Below are 21,582 nucleotides of genomic sequence, written 5' to 3'. Positions count from 1 at the left end.
CATGGCCAAGGTAAGAAAGGCTGAAAGACGACCACCACTGAACAAGACACACAAGCTGAAACGTCAAGACTGGGCCAAGAAATATCTCAAAACTGATTTTTCTAAGGTTTTATGGACTGATGAAATGAGAGTGAGTCTTGATGGGCCAGATGGATGGGCCCGTGGCTGGATTGGTAAAGGGCAGAGAGCTCCAGTCCGACTCAGACGCCAGCAAGGTGGAGGTGAAGTACTGGTTTGGGCTGGTATCATCAAAGATGAGCTTGTGGGGCCTTTTCGAGTTGAGGATGGAGTCAAGCTCAACTCCCAGTCCTACTGCCAGTTTCTGGAAGACACCTTCTTCAAGCAGTGGTACAGGAAGAAGTCTGCATCCTTCAAGAAAAACATGATTTCATGCAGGACAATGCTCCATCACACGCGTCCAAGTACTCCACAGCGTGGCTGGCAAGAAAGGGTATAAAAGAAGAAAATCTAATGACATGGCCTCCTTGTTCACCTGATCTGAACCCCATTGAGAACCTGTGGTCCATCATCAAATGTGAGATTTACAAGGAGGGAAAACAGTACACCTCTCTGAACAGTGTCTGGGAGGCTGTGGTTGCTGCTGCACGCAATGTTGATGGTGAACAGATAAAAACACAGACAGAATCCATGGATGGCAGGCTTTTGAGTGTCCTTGCAAAGAAAGGTGGCTATATTGGTCACTGATTTGTTTTTGTTTTGTTTTTGAATGTCAGAAATGAATATTTGTGAATGTTGAGATGTTATATTGGTTTCACTGGTAAAAATAAATAATTGAAATGGGTATATATTTGTTTTTTGTTAAGTTGCCTAATAATTATGCACAGTAATAGTCACCTGCACACACAGATATCCCCCTAAAATAGCTAAAACTAAAAACAAACTAAAAACTACTTCCAAAAATATTCAGCTTTGATATTAATGAGTTTTTTGGGTTCATTGAGAACATGGTTGTTGTTCAATAATAAAATTAATCCTCAAAAATACAACTTGCCTAATAATTCTGCACTCCCTGTATAGCAACCCCGTGTGGTGATGCATAAATGAGGCACGTGAGTGCGTGATGATGTCAGTGGCCTGAGGAAGCGCGCGAGCGCGAAACGGCCGTTGCTGCTGCTAATTTTTCTGCTTGAGTATGAGCTGTCTTTGCCCCAGCCTTGTATTTTTTATGTTTTGGAGGAATAAAGGACTTCATTTACTTTTTAGTGGTGAGTGCCGCCTAATTTACTTCTTACTTATACACGGATTACAGATGTCATTGGTAAACTTTGCATATGCATGCAGAAATATTGCATTGTAATGTGTGTTGGCAGTAGCGGAATTTAAGACAACTCCTGTCAGTTTCCTGGAAAGAGATCAGTGACTTGAGTAACGGAGATCAAAGACTCCACCATTCATTACAACAAATTAGGAATTGTGTCAGGCGCAGTCAGTGGATTTTACTGATTGCATTTGAGAGCCCCGGAACACATATCTCTCAACTTAGAGCTAAACAATTACAGTGCTCGAAACATTTGTGTCCTGAACGTAACCCTGTAGTGTTTCTTGCTTTTCAGATATGCCCCATACCTTGAGATCCGTGGCAGCTTGCTCAATATGATGGATGTTGCCAAGTACATGGTTTCTCTTTTGATCAAGCTGCTCCAGGCATCTGCTTGTCAGAATCTGCAAGAAGAAATGGGAAGGAGTTTATTAGCATAGCAAACTGTGCCTTACTTTTCATGTAGAAAAGGGACGGAGAGAGAATCCTTGAGAACTATGTAGGTTTTGATGCACAGGTAGAGATGAAATAAATATCTGTACTGTATGTCTTATTGTACATCCCACACCTGACTGAGGTATGAAATTATCATGTCGGTGCCTACCCTTATGGCTCAGGCAGAAAAATCCATGTGGAAGAATGAACCAAATGCATACGTCTATAGAGCTATAAGCGGATCATTTTATATGACATTATTTCTGTATTCTGTGGTTTATGCAAAAAAATCATAAGGTCGGGGCTTCCTAGCAATCTTGGCCATAACATATCTTGCATGGGCAAATATCATAGCACATGTCTCCTGGTCAAAATCATCATGGAGCTACCATCTAATACTACACTGAAAATCAAGATGAAGAAGTAGACAGTTGTTGTATATATAGCATGCAACGTGCTGGAAAAGTTCCAGAAGGCATGTGGAGCAAATGGGAATCAGTAGGGAAACAATACAACAAGCAATGTAGCTGTACCTCCACCGTAGAGCTGGTGCACTCTGAGTCTACTACCTGATCTGATTCTAAAGACCTACCATCAATCTATATGGACCTGTGCACTATTAGTTACATTCAAAATGGTGCTGTTATTGTTATGCACACAGGTCTTACCATTAATACAATAAGTCATTAGAGGATCAAGTCATATGTATTGTCCCTAGAAGCAGTAAGTGTTTCTAAGGCCTTATTCTCATGTGATGAGATCAGTGACAAGATGGTCATTGGTTCATCCATGAAGATGTTCATGAAGGATCTGTGTTTGCTCTCCTTGTGTCATCTGTAGTCCACTGAGATTGCTCAGCTGAAAATTAACTATCAGAGCATTTCCTACCAACAGTCTGTGAAACACTGACCCAGGACTTTTCATGGACCCATAGACTTCAATGGGCATGTTTGGTCCACAACACGGACCAAAATAGAGAATGTCTCCATGTTTTTTTTCACCAAGCCACAATCAATGGAAAAATCACAGATATATAAATACACACATTAAAATCAATGGGTACTCCACAGACAGCACATGTATGTGAATCACTGACGTCTGAATGAGGTCTAGGGCTGAATACGGTCTGAGACATGGCTTCAGATGGATTGTGATATGATCTTTTTTGTGTAGCTATATTAGGAAAAAAAAACATGTATACATGCATGCCTCCCTTGATATGCATTACCCACATCCTGGGGATCTGGATCTTGAACTGAGCAGAATGTAAGGGGAGTAAGAAAACTCAAAACATTAATTCCACAGCAGCCACACTCATTGAAACACAGTTTTTCTCAGGGGTGGACTGACCATTCGGGCCCACGGTCACTAGGGGGCCCCGTCAGGGTCCTCTTCTGCACTCACATGTAATGGAGCGCTCTGATGGGGCCCGGCATGAAGTACAGCTTTGCGCACTCACTCACCCGGCAGTTCTTGTCACTGACGGGCTGTTGTTTCCATAGCGAAGCAGAGAGCGCTCTCTGTTCATTGCTTCACTGTTCTTCTGAGTGCTCCCCCTGCTGGCCACACATCGCGCTGCTGGCTGTGGGAGGATTGCTGAAGGCCCGGGAATCGGCCTCCAGTACAGCCAGCAGTGCGATGTGAGTGTGGGAGAGCGTCATCAGGAAAAAAGGTAAGTATGTGTTTTTTTTTGTGTTTTTTTTATAAAACTGCAGACTGGGGGCAACAACTACTGTGAGGGGGTTGTGGGCATAACTAATTTGAGGGGGCACATATCTGGCATAACTACTATGAGGGGGCACATGTCTGGCATATCTACTGTGAGGGGGCACATATCTGGCCATAACCACTGTGAGGGGGCACATATTCTGGCATAACCACTGTGAGGGGGCACATATCTGGGCATATCTACCGTGAGAGGCACATAATCTAGCATAACTACTGTGAAGAGGCACATAATTTGGCAGAACTACTCTGAGTGGGCACATAATCTGGCATAACTACTGTGAGGGGGCACATATCTGGGCATATCTACTGTGAGGGGTACATAGCTGGGCATAACTACTGTGAGGGGTACATATCTGGGCATAACTACTGTGAGGGGCACATAATCTGGCATAACTACCGTTAGGGGGCACACATCTGGGCATCTGTACTGTGAGGGGCACATAATCTGGCATAACTACTGTGAGGAGGCACATAATCTGACATAACTACTGTTAGGGGGCACATATCTGGGCATATCTACTGTGAGGGGCACATAATATGGGGGCTGAGAGGCATAATGGGGGCTGAGAGGCATAATGGGGGCTGAGAGGTGCATAATGGGGGCTGATGAGAGACATAGGGCTCTCATCTGAGGTCTGATTGGGGGTAATTTACATTGGGGTCTGAGCTGAGGTCTGATTTGAGGTCTTATTGGGGTCTTATTTACATTGGGGGTCTGATTGGGGCTGTCAGCTGAAGTCTGATTAACATTGGGGTCTGATTGCTGGTCTGACTTGAGGTGTAATGAAAAATATATATTTTTTTCTTATTGTCCCCCTCTAAAACCTAGGTGCGTCTTATAGGTCTCATTCCTGAACTGTAGAGCGGTGCCCACTTCCAACCCTGAGCCCAGCTGCCCCCTGCCCAGCTGGGTGCCCACTGATCCTGAGCCTGCTGGAGTCTTCAGAACTGTAAGTATTTACAGTAATTCACTGTAAGCTATATTATATATATATATTACTTGTTTTATGTGAGTAAGGGTGCTGGGTGGTTGGAGAAGGTGGGGGGATGGTAAAGAGAAATTCTGTACCAAGTGTAGGTTATGTGAGCGGTGCAATATGTGGGTGGGGCTGTGTGTGGGTGTGACTTGAGGGTGGGCGGGACACAGGGGCCCCATAATCTCCTATTGCCCGGGGGCCCCATGAGTTGTCAGTCCGCCCCTGTCCGTTCCCTCTCTGAGTTAAGACCACTACTATATTTAAAAAACGTGAAACATCAGAATAAAAGTTAACTGTGCCTTTAAACATCTTGGAAAGAAGCTTCTGATTGGAGGTGTACCCACTGCAATATTTTATGGCGTACCTTCAAGATCTACTTGCCTGTGCTTGACATAATGGGAAAATAAAAGGAAATCAACAAAGACATCAGAAAAAGAATTGTAGACCTCCACAAGTCTGGTACATCCTTAGGAGCAATTTTCAAACACTTAAAGGTACCATGGGCATCTGTTCAAATGATAATATGCAAGTTTAAACACCATGGAACCACTTAGCCATCATTCCATTCAAGTAGGAGTTTCTTAGAGCTAAACATACTTTGGTGTAAAAAATACAATCATTCCAAGAACAGCAAGCAAATGATCTTGTGAAGATGCTGGAGGAAACAGATAATAAAGTATGTATATCAACAGTAAAATGTGTTCTATATCAACATAACCTGAAAGGCTGCTCAGCAAGGAAGAAGCCACTGCACCAAAACCACAAAAAAAGCCAGGTTACAGTTTGCAAATGCATATAGGGAAAACCTTACTTTTTAGAGAAATGTTTTCAGGTCTGATGAAACAAATGAAACAAAAGAACTGTTTGGATATAGTGACTATTGTTATGTATGTAGGAAAGAGCAGGATGCTTTTTAAGCCAAGGAACCAACACTATCCCAACCATGAATCACAGAATTGGCAGCATCATGTTGTGGGGCTGCTTTGTTGGAGGAGGAACTGGTGCACACAAAACAGATGGCATTATGAGGAAGGAAGATTACGTAGAGTAAACATCTGAAGACATCAGGAAAGAAGTTAAAGCCTGGGCAAAAATGGGTCTTTCAAATGGACAATGACCCCAAGCATACTTTCAAACTTGTGTCAAAAAATGCTTGATGGCACCAAAGTGAAGGTAATGAAGTGGCCATCACAAAACCCTAACTTCAATGCCATAGAGAATTTATGGGCAGAACTGGAAAAATATGTTTGAACAAGGAGGCCTACAAACCAGTTCTATCATGAACAATGGGCCAAAATTCCAAAAACTTATTGTGAGTAGTTTAAAGAAGGCTACCCACAGGGGTCCACCACCAATGAAGCTTGGTGAGGCGATCACCTCAGCCAGCACCAGGAAGGGGCAAAAGGGGGGCAGCAGAATGGCCTTGGGCAATGAGTGCTTTAATTGTGGCAAAGGGGTTAGGTTAAGAAATTGGCATGGAAGGGGGGGGGGGGGCGTTTTAGTTTTCGCCTCAGGGAACAGAAAGACTAGGTGCACCCCTGGCTACCCAAAATGTTTTACCCGAATTCGACAAAGGCTAACAGTGCCGTACATATACGGCGCTGGTGCGATGTGTAAAAATGACGCCCGCTCGCACCGTGTCCGGCAATAATGAAGATTGTGGTAATTAAATGCTTTAGTAGCCGTGATCAAGTGAGATCACGGCACCTAAATGCGCAAAAACTGTGTGTCCAATCAGGGCATAGGTAGTGGTGCTGAATACTGGTAGCCTTACTGAGTAGGCTAACAGTATTCAAACTGCTATTCTTATTTTGACCACCAGATGGCAGGCCAGGATAAAAAATGAGCAAAAGTAAGCAAAATAAGCTAATAATAAATTCCTGATAAACCAAAATTAAAAATAAAATAAAAATGTAATAAGCTCATATCTGAGGCACATAATGATCAAAAAAAAAAAATGTTAAAAATAAAAAAATATAAAAGTTTAAATCACCCCCCTTTCCGTATAATTAAAAAATAAATACCTAAATAACAATAAATATAAACATCATGGGTATCACCGTGGTCAAAAATGCCCATACTATTAAAATAGAAAAAAAAATCTAATATGGCGAATGGCGGAACAGAAAAAAGGGTCAAAATGTGATCAAAATGTGATCAAAAAGTCACACATACTCCAAAATGCTATAAATTAAAAGTACAGATTGTTCCACAAAAAATGAGCCCCTAAACAGCTCAGTAGACATAAGTCTAAAAAAGTTATGGGGTTCAGAATATGTTGATCTAAAAAAATAAATTTCTCAAAGTTTAAATTTATTTTTACACTATTTATACAATAAGAAACTATACATATGGGGTATCGTTGTAATTGCACTGATGCAGAGAATGTAGGGCATTGGTCAGTTTTTCCGTAAACAAAACACCGTGGGAACAAACCCCGTAAAACGGTGTAGGGATTGCGTTTTTTTTCCAATTACACCCCATTTGGAATTTTTTTACCACTTCCAACAACATTTTATGCCATAATAATGGTGGCATTACAAAGTACAACTTGTCCCGCAAAAAACAAGCCCTCATTCAGCTATGTGTCCAGAAAAAAAAAAAAGTTATGGCTCACGGAAAATAGGGAAGAAAAATTAAAACGCAAAAATGAAAAAACCTCCTGTAGCCAAAGGGTTAATGCAGTGCTATTGTATATGTATGTAACCTTCTGTGTCACTGAAATCTTAATATTTCTAGTATTATATATAGTAGTGATCTAGGATAGTAGTCATCCTAACTGACCTAAGAGAAGGAACGTGTACTAGGAATAAATGTCAGTGATTGGGAGAAACTAAGTTTTAATGAGTGTGACTAAGGCTACTTTCACACCTGCGTTTAGGTCGGATCCGTCTGGTATGTGCCCAGACGGATCCGCACCTATAATGCAAACGCTTAGATCCGTTCAGAACGGATCCGTTTGCATTACCATGAACAAAAAAAAAAAAAATTTTTTTTTTGTTCATGATAATGCAAACGGATCCGTTTTGACTTTACATTGAAAGTCAATGGGAGACGGATCCGTTTGAAAATTGAGCCATACTGTGTCAACTTCAAACGGATCCGTCCCCATTGACTTACATTGTAAGTCTGGACGGATCCGTTTGCCTCCGCACGGCCAGGCGGACACCTGAACGCTGCAAGCTGCGTTCAGGTGTCCGCCTGCTGAGCGGAGCGGAGGACAAACGGAGCCAGACTGATGCATTCTGAGCGGATCCGCATCCATTCAGAAAGCATTAGGGCTGGACGGATCCGTTCGGGGCCGCTTGTGAGCCCCTTCAAACGGAACTCACAAGCGGAGCCCCGAACGCTAGTGTGAAAGTAGCCTTAGGTGCAGCATTGGAATGGCCTACCAATGTACCACAGGATCCTCCATTGGGCCAGGCTCTCATACCCAAGGGTTGGAGCTTCCTTTGAAGCCAATAATTTGCCACTGGGTTCTGTTTCTAGGAATAAAAAAACCATTAGACTTTATTGATGATATAGGGGTTAAGTCTCAAGAATGATTTTCTCTGGTGGGCCCAATGGACCACTGCTAAGGTGTAACTAAACTTACGAATTAAACTATATAAAAATACCTAAACACTATAGGGACATTGCCTACTATTAGTTAACCATTTGGTTGTTATGCCCTTGTCATTAGTGATGGACGAACATCGGGTGGGATGGCTCGCGAACGCGATCAAATGTTCGCAAACCGAAAGTTTGCGGCGGGCTTCATTCACTTTAATGGCAGGCGAACCTGAAAAACCTTCTGCTCATATTTGCAGCCACCAAATACTTAGTAGAAGTGCACAAATAGTCCCAAAACATGGACAGTGACATACCAGAGGGGGATCAATGGCAAAAATTCCCACAAAAAATGTGTCTTAAAGGGTTTCTACCACCACATTTTCACCTATTTAGCTGTCAGACACTAGCGATCTGCTAGTGTCTGCTGTACCTAACCATGCTATTGTAATCCCTTTCTCTGCAGTGGTTACCCTAAAAAACGTAGTTTTATTGCTATGCTAATGAGCCTCTAGGTGCTATGGGGGTGTCTTTTCAGCACCTAGAGGCTCCGTCCACTCACCATGTCTGCCGCCCAGCTCGTCCCTCCAGCCCGCCCCTCTTCTCTAGATTGACACGATACTTCTCTGCATCTTGGCCGAATTCTCGCGCCTGCGTCGTGTGCTTCTGTATTCGGGGCAGGCGCAGTTACTGTCTCCCTGCGCCGGCATCTTCACTGCGCTTGTGCTGATTACGGCGCAGGGAGCAGTCCAACAGTCACTGCGCCTGCGCCGAATACAGAGGCACATGACGCAGGCGCGAGTGGGCTGTCAATCTAGAGGAGAGGGGCGGGCTGGAGCGCGCTGGGCGGCGGAAATAGTGAGTGGACGGAGCCTCTAGGTGCTGAAAAGACCATAGCACCTAGAGGCTCATTAGCATAGCTATAAAACTACGTTTTTTAGGGTAACCGCTGCACAGAAAGGGATTACAATAGCATGGTTAGGTACAGCAGACACTAGCAGATCGCTAGTGTCAGACAGCTTATTAGGTGAAAATGTGGTGGTAGAAACCCTTTAATCAGGGGACATTTTTATGCATCTTAAAAGGAAATTCTCTTAAATGTGCCCTGTTGCGCTACCTAAATGCACTATATAGAAAGTATATTATTGGTATATACCACCCCTGCTTCAATCAGTTTTTTGGGGGGGCGACTGGTATATCACAGCAAAACCGCACACAACTGCCGCACAATACAAATGCACTATAATATACTTTCTATGTTAGAAAGTATATTATAACATTGTACAAGGAAGGCAATCCATTAGAATATACATGAAGATAAAATGTAACCTTTAATAATGTTACTATTAAGGGCTCATTCAGACGGCCGTATGCTATCCGCAAAAATGCAGATCCGTTTTTTTGCGGATTAGATGCTGACCTATTCACTTCTATGGAGCACTTTTCTATTCCGCAAAACGAATGAAACATGTCCTATACTTGTCCGTGAAAATCAGGACATAGCCCCATTGAAGTCTATGGGTCCGCAAAAATAATGAATACTATCCGTTTTTTTTACGGACATGCTGAACTGTCCGCAAAAAATCTGATCCGCATTTTTGCGGACAGCATACGGCCGTCTGAATGAGCCCTAAAAGATTTCCCTCAAAATGAAAATAAATTAAATTATTAGGGTCCATTCACACGTCCGTAAGTGTTTTGCGGATCCGCAAATTTCAGATCTACAAAACACGGACACTGGCAATGTGCATTCCGCAATTTGCGGACCGCACATCGCCGGCACTATAATAGAAAATGCCTAATCTTGTCCGCAATTGCGGACAAGAATAGGACATGTTCTATTTTTTTGCGGAAACGGAAGCACGGATGTGCGGATCCGCAAATGCGGTTGCGGACAGCACATTCCCGCCCCATTGAAAATTAATGGGTCTGCACACGTTCCGCAAAATTGCGGAACGGTTGCAGACGTGTGAATGAACCCTTAAAGTTAAGCAAAAAGCATAGTAGGCAATAACAAGTGCTTGGCGGCACTAAATCAGGTGCTCGGCGGCACCAAATCAGAAACCATATGTCCTACCACAATCCGGGGGGTTCCAGTGCACATCGATGAATCCAGGAGGGAAAGCAAAAAAACATCCATCCCTGGGCTAGATGATGATGTGGTATTGAAGGACAGGGTGGGCAAAGAACTGTCCCTGATATTGCCCTACAGGGGGGTGCTATTCTGGCCCTGATAGCCGAACCACAGACCACCCGCCCTGATAAGAGCGACCCGTCCGGAACCTTACCCTATATAAAAATGGCCCTAGTAAGCCCCTAGCCCCTAGGCCCCTGACTTCCAGGTGATCACTATATAGATCTATGTGTTTTTGACTCATTATAAAAGTATATTATAAGTATACCCCTGACAAATTGAGCTAAATCTACCCTGGCACGTCTCATCTCTGTTGGCGTGGATGTGGTTGCTCTGGCACACTGCTACATATCCTCTGGGAGTGCCCTTTGATATTTAAAAATCTGGTCAGATATGTTCGAGGTAGCCTCTAGATTTTGTGGTATTACGGTCAATAAAAATGTGTACACAGCTCTGTTTTTCAGGGGTATTCGAGATGTCCCACCTAGGTGCAGAATCCCGGTGGCACATTTGCTACTAAATTAGCGTTAACTAAATATTGGAAATCAGCAATTGTCCCATCTGTGGCTGAAATACTAGCCAGAGTCCATAACAACACTGCGTATGAAAAAGTAATGGCATATAAGGAGCATAGAATGGATAGGTTCCTGTATCAATGGGAGTCGTGGATGTTGTTCATGCCCAGGTCCCCCAGCCAACCCTATGACGTATCGCTATAGTACTGTCTGATCATTATATGACAGTTGTGTTATTTCGTATCAAGGCAATGTTTATTTTCTGTTACTTTCTGTTATCTTAATACTTGTTTACATGTATTAACTTACCTACTGCTAAATGTAAAGCACCGCCATCTATGAGTACCTATATGTATGATTGATTACCTACAATGTAATGATGGTGTTCATTTTTTGATTGTTGAAAAACATTCAATAAAAATGATTGAAATAAAAAAGTATATTATAAGTATATCGCACCCCTCTGTGTATCACACCTATCGATAGCACACCTATACTAGTGCTTAAAATGACTTTTGTGGCCCTATTAGCTAGCGTTTGGTGTCCCTAACAGCTTGTCCCTGCTCCACACATCAACCTCTCCCTACACTGGCAAAACACTGAATGTAAAATGGCGGCCAGATCTGGTTTATTTATAAGGTAGGGGGTATGTCCATGTGCTGAAATGTCTTAATTAGCTGTCTTGTACCACCTGATGGATGTGTCATGGGTCAAAGTTCTTCACAATGTAAAAGAATATGGCGGGCGCGAATTTCTCCATATGTTCGCATGTTTGGCGAATCGTGAACACGCAAGTTTGCCATGAAACAACCGCCGGGCGAACCGCAAGGCCATCTCTACTTGTCATTGCAATCTTGTTAACAAGGCTTTAAATCATGGAAAGGTGAAAGGGGAAGTGAGCCTCCATAACTGTTCTGGCACTTAGCTTCAAAGCCAAAAGTAAACTTCATCCATAAAAAAAAGTCTTTTGTAATCTATGATAAGAGAAAATCCATTAAAATAGCTTCCTAGAAAAAGAGGTTGCTGTATTAGCATTTTCTTTGTGAGATAATCTATTTTAACGAAGATACTTGTACTGAAAGTATGTTAAGCATGCCAATTAACAGGAGGAGTTTTGCTATCCCGCTGCACATTTGTCAGCATTTTCAAGCAGGTTCCTTTTTTTTTAGCATGTGGCGGTCATTAATTACAAACTTAAAATTAAATAATAATGGGAGACTATGGCAAATTGCCAATACCGTGCGCAGTTTAGGTGTCAGATCTTTCAAATCTTTGTTTTTCATATTTCAAAAGATCCAGCAGATGTCAGTAGACCGCCAAAGCTCTGCACGGTAGCCTTGAGAACATCAGTCTGCTTACACAAGCATTCTTAAAACTATCACACAGAATGGACAAGACCTGCTTCTGTGTTCAGTTTTGCCACCTACTCATTATTACTGGGGTTCAGTGCTGTATTGCTTTCACCGACAATGTCCCATTTCCCTATCTGATACACAAACATATATACAGTATTTATACACTATTATATAAAACTGCTTAACCCCTGTACCATGATGTAATCCTAAAAGTGCTAGGGCTATAATGTATGTAAAGAGGGGGTGCACTAGTGGATCTTTCGTAAATAACATATAGTCAATAGTAATAATACATGGCTCCAAACTTTTTGGATGGTCAAAGAGGGACACTTATTGTTTATTGCATGAAAGTCAATTTTTCCAGCATATTTATAGACTTTAATAGTTTTGTTAGTGCACAATAGTGCAAAAATTATTTGAATAGAAACGTTTCTAAAATCTAAATTGCATCAAATAATGAAATACAAGGTGGGGTCTAATATACAGACAGGAACCAAAAACTTTCTGGATCAATATTGTAAATGTAATAATGCAAATCTACCCCTCAGATCAAAAAGTGGGACATTTAAGGAGAAAAGAGGGACAAATGGACTTGCGTCAAAAATGGGGAATGTCCCTCCAAAAGGGACACTTGGGAGGTCTGATAATATATGTTATATAGTGTTGGGTTAAATAAAAATAGGTAGCACTACTGCATCAGGTTCCCCGGATGGGTGCTCTCAGCCAACAGATTCACCCAATCTATAAATGCTAAAATATATCAAAAAGAGGCTGGGCACTCGCTATATCTGGAGTAAGTGGTACTTTATTTAGTAACTATAAAACCATAAAGATTTTGGGCAATAAATACATATGTGAGGATGAGTCTGGCCAGACTGAAAAGTGATAATATAAATAAATAATAAATAATATAAATAGACAATACAATTATAGAGTTAAAATTGTGTAGGTTCTCCGATCTGTGAGGAATTGATATGTTCTTACTGCAATATAACTTTCGATCAAATAATCACATATGCTTGTTTTTCACATAAGTTTTCTTGCATTAGTACTATTGTAGCAATATTCGCAGAAAAATTTTCTTACAGTTTTGTATGTTTCCACGATAGTAAATGTTCGCAATTAAATTTTAATGTATTTCTACAATGTCCACCATCAAAATTTGAATGTTGTCAGAACCGTATCATTCGGTTATATGTTGAGTTATATTGTTCGAATTGAGCTAAACAATCGATTAGACCCCCGACACAGTTATTTTGATTAACCTCTATACAATGTATCTACTCACAACCCAGGTCGATATGGGCGGAATCCGGTGAATGGTCCGCGGCGTCCCGCGTGGTAACTACACCAGGTCCCCCACTCCTGCTTACTCACGTGAGTATCGAATTTCACCAGAGGTATGTAGTAAATCGAAAAACTGTTGTCGAGGGCGTCTCGATTGTGATGTTCTTTATCATCCACTTTTAACGAATGTGAATGTATCTCGCTGGCGCCAATGACTTCTTTACGTATTTCCGGTTCTCAGGATGACACAAGCTTTCGAATCTGGTTGCGATTTTTCTACCCAGAATACTCGTTGCTGTAAATAACGGTGGTCTTTATGTTTAGCAGGAGGATCCAAAACCAGACTCATCCTCACATATGTATTTATTGCCCCAAATCTTTATGGTTTTATAGTTACTAAATAAAGTACCACTTAGGCTACTTTCACACTTGCGTTAGGAGCGGATCCGTCTGGTGTCTGCACAGACGGATCCGCTCCTATAATGCAAACGCTTGCATCCGTTCAGAACGGATCCGTTTGCATAACCATGAACAAAAAAAAAAAATAATTTTTTTTTTCATTTTTTTTTTCATGATAATGCAAACGGATCCGTTCAGACTTTACATTGAAAGTCAATGGGGGACGGATCCGTTTGAAAATTGAGCCATACTGTGTCATCTTCAAACGGATCCGTCCCCATTGACTTCCATTATAAGTCTGGACGGATCCGCTCGCCTCCGCACGGCCAGGCGGACACCCGAACGCTGCAAGCAGCGTTCAGGTGTCCGCTCACTGAGCGGAGCGGAGGCTGAGCGCTGGCAGGCGGATGCATTCTCAGTGGATCCGCCTCCATTGAGAATGCATCAGGGCTGGACGGCTGCGTTCGGGACCGCTCGTGAGCTCCTTCAAACGGAGCTCACGAGCGGACACCTGAACGCAGGTGTGAAAGTAGCCTTACTCCAGATATAGCGAGTGCCCAGCCTCTTTTTGATATAGTGTTGGGTTATACCATCATAAAATGCTGGGCACTGCCGCAGCTTACATTCTGATGCTGCTCTTGCAGGAATCTGGGAAAAGCTCCCCTTTTTGAGAGTCTCTAGACATTCTGGAAGAATTGGCAAGGAGGCCCAAAATTCAATGCAGGCACCAGAGCATGGCCTCTTAGTATAACATCCAGTAAGGTATATCAGAATGTCCTATCCTGAGCAAGCTTTTAGTCTCTTTGCCTTACTTTAATCTACCCCATTCTTGTACCATTTATAAAGAATTGACATGAAAATGGTCTCATGCACACAACTAGAGATGAGCAAATTTTTAAAAAATTCGATTTGGCCAGTTCGCCGAATTTTTGGAAAAAATTCAGTTCGATCTGAACTTATTTTCGGCAAATGGCGTTAAAAAACGGCTATTTCCTGGCTGCAGAGAGCCTTTATAGTGGTATAGAACACTGTGTCTTGCAGTAACACGCATAGGGAGTCTGCTGTGGTAGTGAAATAATACTGTGAGTCAGTATCACATGCAGATGACAGACATCGCTCTTAGAATCACTATACACTTTACTTATTTGGGCAGTCACGGGGCCAAAAATGACCAAATAACTTAAGTATGAACTCAGCCTGACAGGTCGATGTTAGCGCCAAGAAGAAGCGCACTCCTTTTACACCGTCGTCAGCTGATTCCGCATAGATGTCTACATAACCTGTTCTATTAAACGCTAAATACAAGTAGAGCCTCCCAACAGAGTGGAGAGGGTGTCAGCAGTAAGTTTGTGTTGACGTCACTGATTATTTTGCCCTTCCTCTGATCCGTCAGAACAATAACCCAAAAAAACGGATCCTGTCTGTTGAGCATCCGCCTTCACTCGGTCAGCATTTGTTCAGTAATCTATCAGTATTGCTAATGCCAAAAAAAAACAGGAGTGGATCCAAAACAGAGATGACATGTCAATGGAATATTTGCATGTCTTCTGTGTTTTGTACCCACTCCTGCTTTTTGGCTACCAAATCATAAGCCAATTCTGATGGGACCATAGAGACCTTACAGCTGCTACACAGACAGGATCCGTTGTGCGTCTCATTTTTCCTTCCTTCTGACAGATCAGAAGAAGGGTCAAATAAATGATGATGTCAGCCAGGCCGAAAGGCAAAATAGTGGCCCAGTCAGGAAGTGGGGAGGGTGGGAACAGCATGAGAAGTCCACAGAGTGGCCGTATGACAGTGGTGAGGTGGAAGCAGCATGAGGAGACCACCGAATGGCCCAATGACAAAGTCTATAGGTGGCGGCAGCATCAGGAGGAGGCCACAGAGTGACACAATGACAGTGTGGAGGTGGCGGCAGCATCATCAGGAGGCCACAGAGTGGCACAATGACAGAGTGGGGAGGTGGCAGCAGCATCAGGAGACCACAGAGTGGCAAGGTGAAAGTGTGGAGGTGACAGCAGAATCAGGAGACCACAGAGTGGCAAGGTGACATAGTGTAGAGGTTACAGCAGCATCAGGAGACCACAGAGTGGCAAGGTGACATAGTGCGGAGGTGGCGGCAGAATCAGGAGACCACAGAGTGACCTGGTGACAGAGTGGGAAGGTGGCAGCAGCATCATGAGACCACAGAGTGGCAGGGCGACATAGTGAGGAGGTGGCAGCAGCATCAGGAGACCACAGAGTGACCCGGTGACAGAGTGGGGAGGTGGGTGGCAATACGAGTACTAGCTGAAGATGGTGGGTGAAAGAAGGAGCACTTGGCATCAGATGTGTGGCATCAGGCGGGTGGCAGCTTCAGAATAGTAGCTGAGGGAGGTAGCCAGAGGAAACCAGTCTCTTTTGTCAAAGTGTTGGTGTGGCACCATGGATGATCTAGCCTGATTCATATTGGGTGGACAGGCGAGTTCTTCTTGGGGTAACTATGGCCCCCGCCGCATTAAACACCTGCTTTGATGCCACACTACTGGCTGAGCAGGACAGCTTTTCCAGGGCAAACTCTGCTAGTTGCGGCCACAAATCCAGTTTGGCTGCCCAGAAGTCCAGCGGATCTTCAATGTGGGGTGGCAGGGTACTGTCCAAGTATGCCACCACCTGCTGGTTCAGGTCCTGCTCCAGGTCTAACTGCTGCTGCTGGTGAGTAGTTTCTTCACTAGGCAGGTGAAGAAAGCTGCTCATCAGCGACTCTAGACCCAAGTTGCTTCTGATGGAGCTGGAACTGCTCCTACCACCCCCCCCCCCACCCTGCCACAGCAGCCATGGCAGAGAAACGTGAGCGCAGAGGGCCCCCCGGTCAGACCTGCGAGAGGATGGACGATGGCGCAGATAGGCAGCGGCCAACTCACTACATAGGATGTCTCTATAGTAGTTCAGTTTGTTCTCCCTCTCAGTGGGTGTAAAAAAGGCCCCCATTTTGGACCAGTAGCGAGGGTCAAAAAAGGTGGAGAGACAGAAGTCATCCCAATGCCGAATGGTGACAATCCGGCTGTCACTACGCAAGCAAGTGAGCATGCATCGGGCCATTTGTGCAAGTGACTCGGAGGGACTCCCTGCCTCCATCTCCACCGCATACTGCCACGGTGTATCTGGGTCCTCTGCCTCATCTTCCGCATCGCCCTGTAGCTCCTCTGGCTGCTCCTGCTCCTCCTCTCCTGTCACCTGTGTGTAAAAACCACTAATTTCGCTTGTGCTCCAATCTCCTCCTCCTCCTGTTCAGCCCCCACAGGGCTCATGTGGCAATGAGATCTAGGCACCACGTCTCCAGTCCCCTGAGCAGCCAGATTTACCAGCATCTGTTCCAGAACATGAAGCAGTGGAATGACGTTGTTCATCCCATAGTCCTGGCGACTGACAAATAACGTGGCCTCCTCAAAGGGCCTGAGCAAACTGAAGCTGTTAAGCATGAGCTGCCACTGGCTGACATCGAAGTTACACAGAGGAGTTCTTCTGTCCACTTGGATCATCAAGAAATTGTTTATGGCCTGTCTCTGTTCGTATTTTTGGTCCAACATATGGAGGGTGGGCCTATGTTGGGGATGCCGTTCTGCCGCTGCAGCTCAAGGAGGGTGTGCTTTGCGGTGTACAAGTGGCTGAAGTGCATGCAAAGTTTCCTGGCCATTTTTAGGATGTCTTGCAGATGGGTGGAAGATTTCAGGAACCACTTGATAACCAGACTGAACACGTGTGCCATGCAGGACGCATGGCTCAGCCCTCCTTGACGCAGCGCCGACACTATGTTCTTCCCGTTGTCGGTCACTATGGTTCCGATTTTCAGTTGTTGTGGAGACAGCCAGGATTCGATTTCTCGATGAAGGACACGGAGCAGTTCCTCCCCTGTGTGACTCCATTTGCCCAGGCAAACGAGGTGCAGAACAGCATGACACGGCCATGCCCTGCACATGTGGTATGCTGGAGGGGCACTGTGAATTGTCCTTGCAGTGGAAGCTGAGTACACGGTGGAGGATGAGGAGGCAGAGGCGGACATTGTCGCAGGACCAACGGCATGACAATGTGGAGGTGGAAGCGGCATCACCTGGCCAAGTTGCTGGTGTGGCTGTGTAGGAACCACATTCATCCAGTGGGCCGTAAAGGACATGTACTGTGCATGATCGTAGTTACAGCTCCACACGTCGGTACTGCCGTGCACTTTGGCAGACACCGACAGGCTCAAGGAATGGCCCACCTTTTGTTCTACATATGTGTGCAGGGCTGATACTGCCTTTTTGGCAATGAAATGACGGCGCTCCATTGGATGAGTGCACGCATACTGTTGTCTCTTGGCAATCGCTTCGGTGAACGATTGCTGACGGAAGGACTGATGAGGAGTAGGAGAAGAAGGAGCTGGTGAATCAGGACCAGCAGATGATGGGAAGGACAGACAGCTCCCTTCCGCTGAGATGGTGGAGCCTTGACTGCCTGAAATCGGGTGCGTGCCACTGGGTGATGCAGCGGTTGCTACTGCAGGCTGGACTACCACATCAGAGCCACGGTTCTCCCAGGTCACTTTATGGTGACACTTTGACGCTATATATGTTGACACAGAGCCGTGGTTCCAACATTGGCACCCTGGCAGCCTTCACCTTCTGCCCACATGTTCTACCTACGGCTATGTTCACCTCCTCCGGCGGCTTAACAAAAAACTGCCACACCGCCAAGTAGGTGATTTTACCCACAACATTCCACACTGACTGCTACCGCCGCTGCTTCTGTGAACCCGTGCACCACTACTTTCCGGGAAGGTAGGCTCCTGCGAAGCGGGTGGTCTACCCTAGGCACGTTTGGATACCAACCCCCCACTGCTGCCACCCTGCTGACTCCCGGCCACACTAGCGACTTGCAGGCTCCGCCGCTGCCTCACGGGCAAGCTGCAATTCTCTCTCCCGATGATGATGAAGCCCCTAATTCACCCAGCTCCCAAGTGCGATCAGCTACATAATCATCATCGAGTACGGTGTGCACATCACTGATATCCTCCTTAACGATCTCTGGGTCAGGAGCATCAACGCTCGCAACACCAGCTCCCACGCCTCTCTCCTCATCACTACTTGCCTGCCTAGCGGAGGATGTCTCATCCACATCTTGGCTGGCCAGTAGCAGTTGACTATCCTCTAGTAGCTCGTCCTCGTTGTATAGTGGGGCTGAGCCCACATCATATAATACTTCTCTGGCTGAGGGAACAGAAAAGAACAGAGTCAGGTTGAGGACATGTGAGGGTACGGGGCCTGCTCCCGGGCCATGCCAACTAAGGGTTGTGTCTGACAAACCCTTGGTTGGGGGTGTCTGATGTCACTTGGGACGAAGTGGATGACTGAGTCAACCATTCAAGAACCGCTGGGTTGCTGGTCAAGACACAACCGCTAGATGACACCGGGAGCTCAGGCTTCTCGCTGCGACTCCTGCTTCCACATCCCCTTACTCTGCTGAGACCTGTGCCTGCGCCAGAAACATTTAGGCCTCTGCCACTCCCCTGTGCAGGGCCTGACACTTCTCTGTCTGACATACTGTTAGATCAAATAAATAAATAAAACGGAAATTAAAACACCCCAAAAATGTCTGTAATTTTCTCACTTCACCATACAACGGCAAATACTTTTTTTTGTGCCACTAATACACGCAAAAAAGGGCTTTAGAACATATAACTGCACCGCTGAACGGCAAATAGGCCCTTATTTTTTTCCACTTATACACTTCACAAAAGGCTTTAGAACATATAACTGCACCACTGAACGGCAAATATATTTTTCTTTTTTCCACTTATACACTCCACAAAAGGCTTTGGAACATATAACTGCACCGCTGAATGGCAAATATATTTTTCGTTTTTCCACTTATAAACTCCACAAAAGGGCTTTAGAACATATAACTGTACCGCTGAACAACAAAAAGGCCCTTATTTTTTTCCACTTATACACTACACAAAAGACTTTAGAACATATAACTGCACCACTGAACGGCAAATATATTTTTCTTTTTTCCATTTATACACTCCACAAAAGGTTTTAGAACATATAACTACACAGCTGAACGGCAAGTATATTTTTTCTTTTGCACTAATACACAACAAAAAGGGCTTTAGAATATATAACTACACCACTAAACGGCAAATATATTTTTCTTTTTTCCACTTATACACTCCACAAAAGGCTTTAGAATATATAACTGCACACCACTGAACGGCATTTATATTTTTCTTTTTTCTACTTATACACTCCACAAAAGGCTTTAGAACATATAACGGCACCGCTGAACGGCTGAAATTATATTTTTTTGTGACACTAATTCACGCCAAAAAGGGCTGTAATTTTTTTTAACTTCACCACACAATGGCTAATAAGCCCTTTTTCCCATTAATACAAGCCAAAAAATGCTTTAGAACATATAAATGCACCACACAAGGGCAAATAAGTAGTGATGAGCGGCAGGGGCAATATTAGAATTTGCAATATTTCATGAATATTTGGTAGAATATTCGTCATATATTCGCGAATTTGAGATTCTTTTCTTGATCGCAAAAAATTGGCAATGTAATATTCGCGTAATGCGCGCTAAATACAGGCTTGGGTCAACTCGTCATGTTTGGAGGAGAAAGAATTCTGAGTTGCATCCAAAGAACACCATACCTACTGTGAAGCATGGGAGTGGAAACATCATGCTTTGGGGCTGTTTTTCTGCAAAGGGCCCAGGACGACTGATTCGTGTAAAGGAAAGAATGAATGGGGCCATGTATCGTGAGATTTTGAGTGAAAACCCCCTTCCATCAGCAAGGGTATTGAAGATGAAACGTGGTTGGGTCTTTCAGCATGACAATGATCCCAAACACACATATATATATATATATATATATATATATATATATATATATATGCTAAATAACTAATGTAATGACACAGGAAAGCATGGAGCACCGCAATAACACTACTGCCTCTCTCAGATCTGCAAAATACTGCATACAAGGGCTGCTGGGGAGGTTCTTATATAGTAAGAGGTAGGCAACTTTCCTATTGGTTGCTAGGGATGTTGCTAAGCTCAGACAAAGACATTGCAGCCTCCTCATTGGCCCACAAGCAAGAAGGGAGGTTACTGATTAAAAAAAATCTAGAATATTCAAAATTACGAATAGATATCACTATATTCTTAATATTTGCGAATTCTCGAAGTGCCGATATTCGCAATTAATATTTGCTATTCAAACGCTATTCGCGCCCAACACTACAAATAAGGCGTAGAAATATTTCTTTGTAATAAACCCTGTTAATGGCTGTATCAAACAAAACACAAAACAAAAACGGTTTGCTGGAATTACAGAGCTGTACAATAGCAATTTGGATTCCAGTCAGTGCAGCAAGGTGTAATAGGATTGTTCCTATTAGCCAGGCTGTAACCTCCCCTACTGAACCCTGTTCTACATAAATGCTGTGGAATGATTCCTCCCTATCCTTTCCCTACACCTTGAATAATCTTTCCCTGAACTTGTAAATCGTTTTTTTTTTAGCACAATGAAGTCTTTCCTAGCACTGTCCCTAGCGCCTGCTGACATCTCTCCCTGCACTAAGTACACTGGAAAATGGCAGAATCCAAGATGGCTGAGGCTATTTATAGGGCTGTGACATCACAGGGCTGGCTGCTAATTGGCTGCATGCATGGCATTATGGGTGATCCCGCATTCCCAGAGTTCCTTGCTCCATGTCCTCACACGTGCAGCAGCTATTTTAGGAAATAATGTGATTTGTTACCACAAAACGTGAGAAAATTCGGATTCAGTGCGACTCAAATTTTTCCTGAAATTCGGATCTAATTCCACTTCGTCAACTTCGATTCGCTGATCTTTATACACAACCTTATCCTATATCTTGGTGCATAAAAAAAT

At 44.0% G+C, this 21,582-nt stretch overlaps 1 protein-coding gene across 2 annotated transcripts in view; it reads right to left on the bottom strand.

Annotated features, from left to right (window-relative positions):
- The window catches only part of TRIM14 (tripartite motif containing 14), a 95,339-nt gene that overhangs the window by 57,764 nt on the left and 15,993 nt on the right, over positions 1-21,582 (bottom strand). For both annotated transcript variants that reach the window (XM_040417376.1, XM_040417377.1), the window contains exon 2: positions 1,588-1,683. In XM_040417376.1, coding sequence (XP_040273310.1) covers positions 1,588-1,683 — 96 coding nt within the window. The remainder of the gene's footprint in view (positions 1-1,587; positions 1,684-21,582) is intronic.

Source organism: Bufo bufo, chromosome 2, assembly GCF_905171765.1.
Source record: "Bufo bufo chromosome 2, aBufBuf1.1, whole genome shotgun sequence".
Taxonomy (NCBI): domain Eukaryota; kingdom Metazoa; phylum Chordata; class Amphibia; order Anura; family Bufonidae; genus Bufo; species Bufo bufo.
The sequence above is the reverse complement of the archived record's forward strand: the minus strand, read 5'-3'. Positions and strand labels throughout refer to the sequence as shown.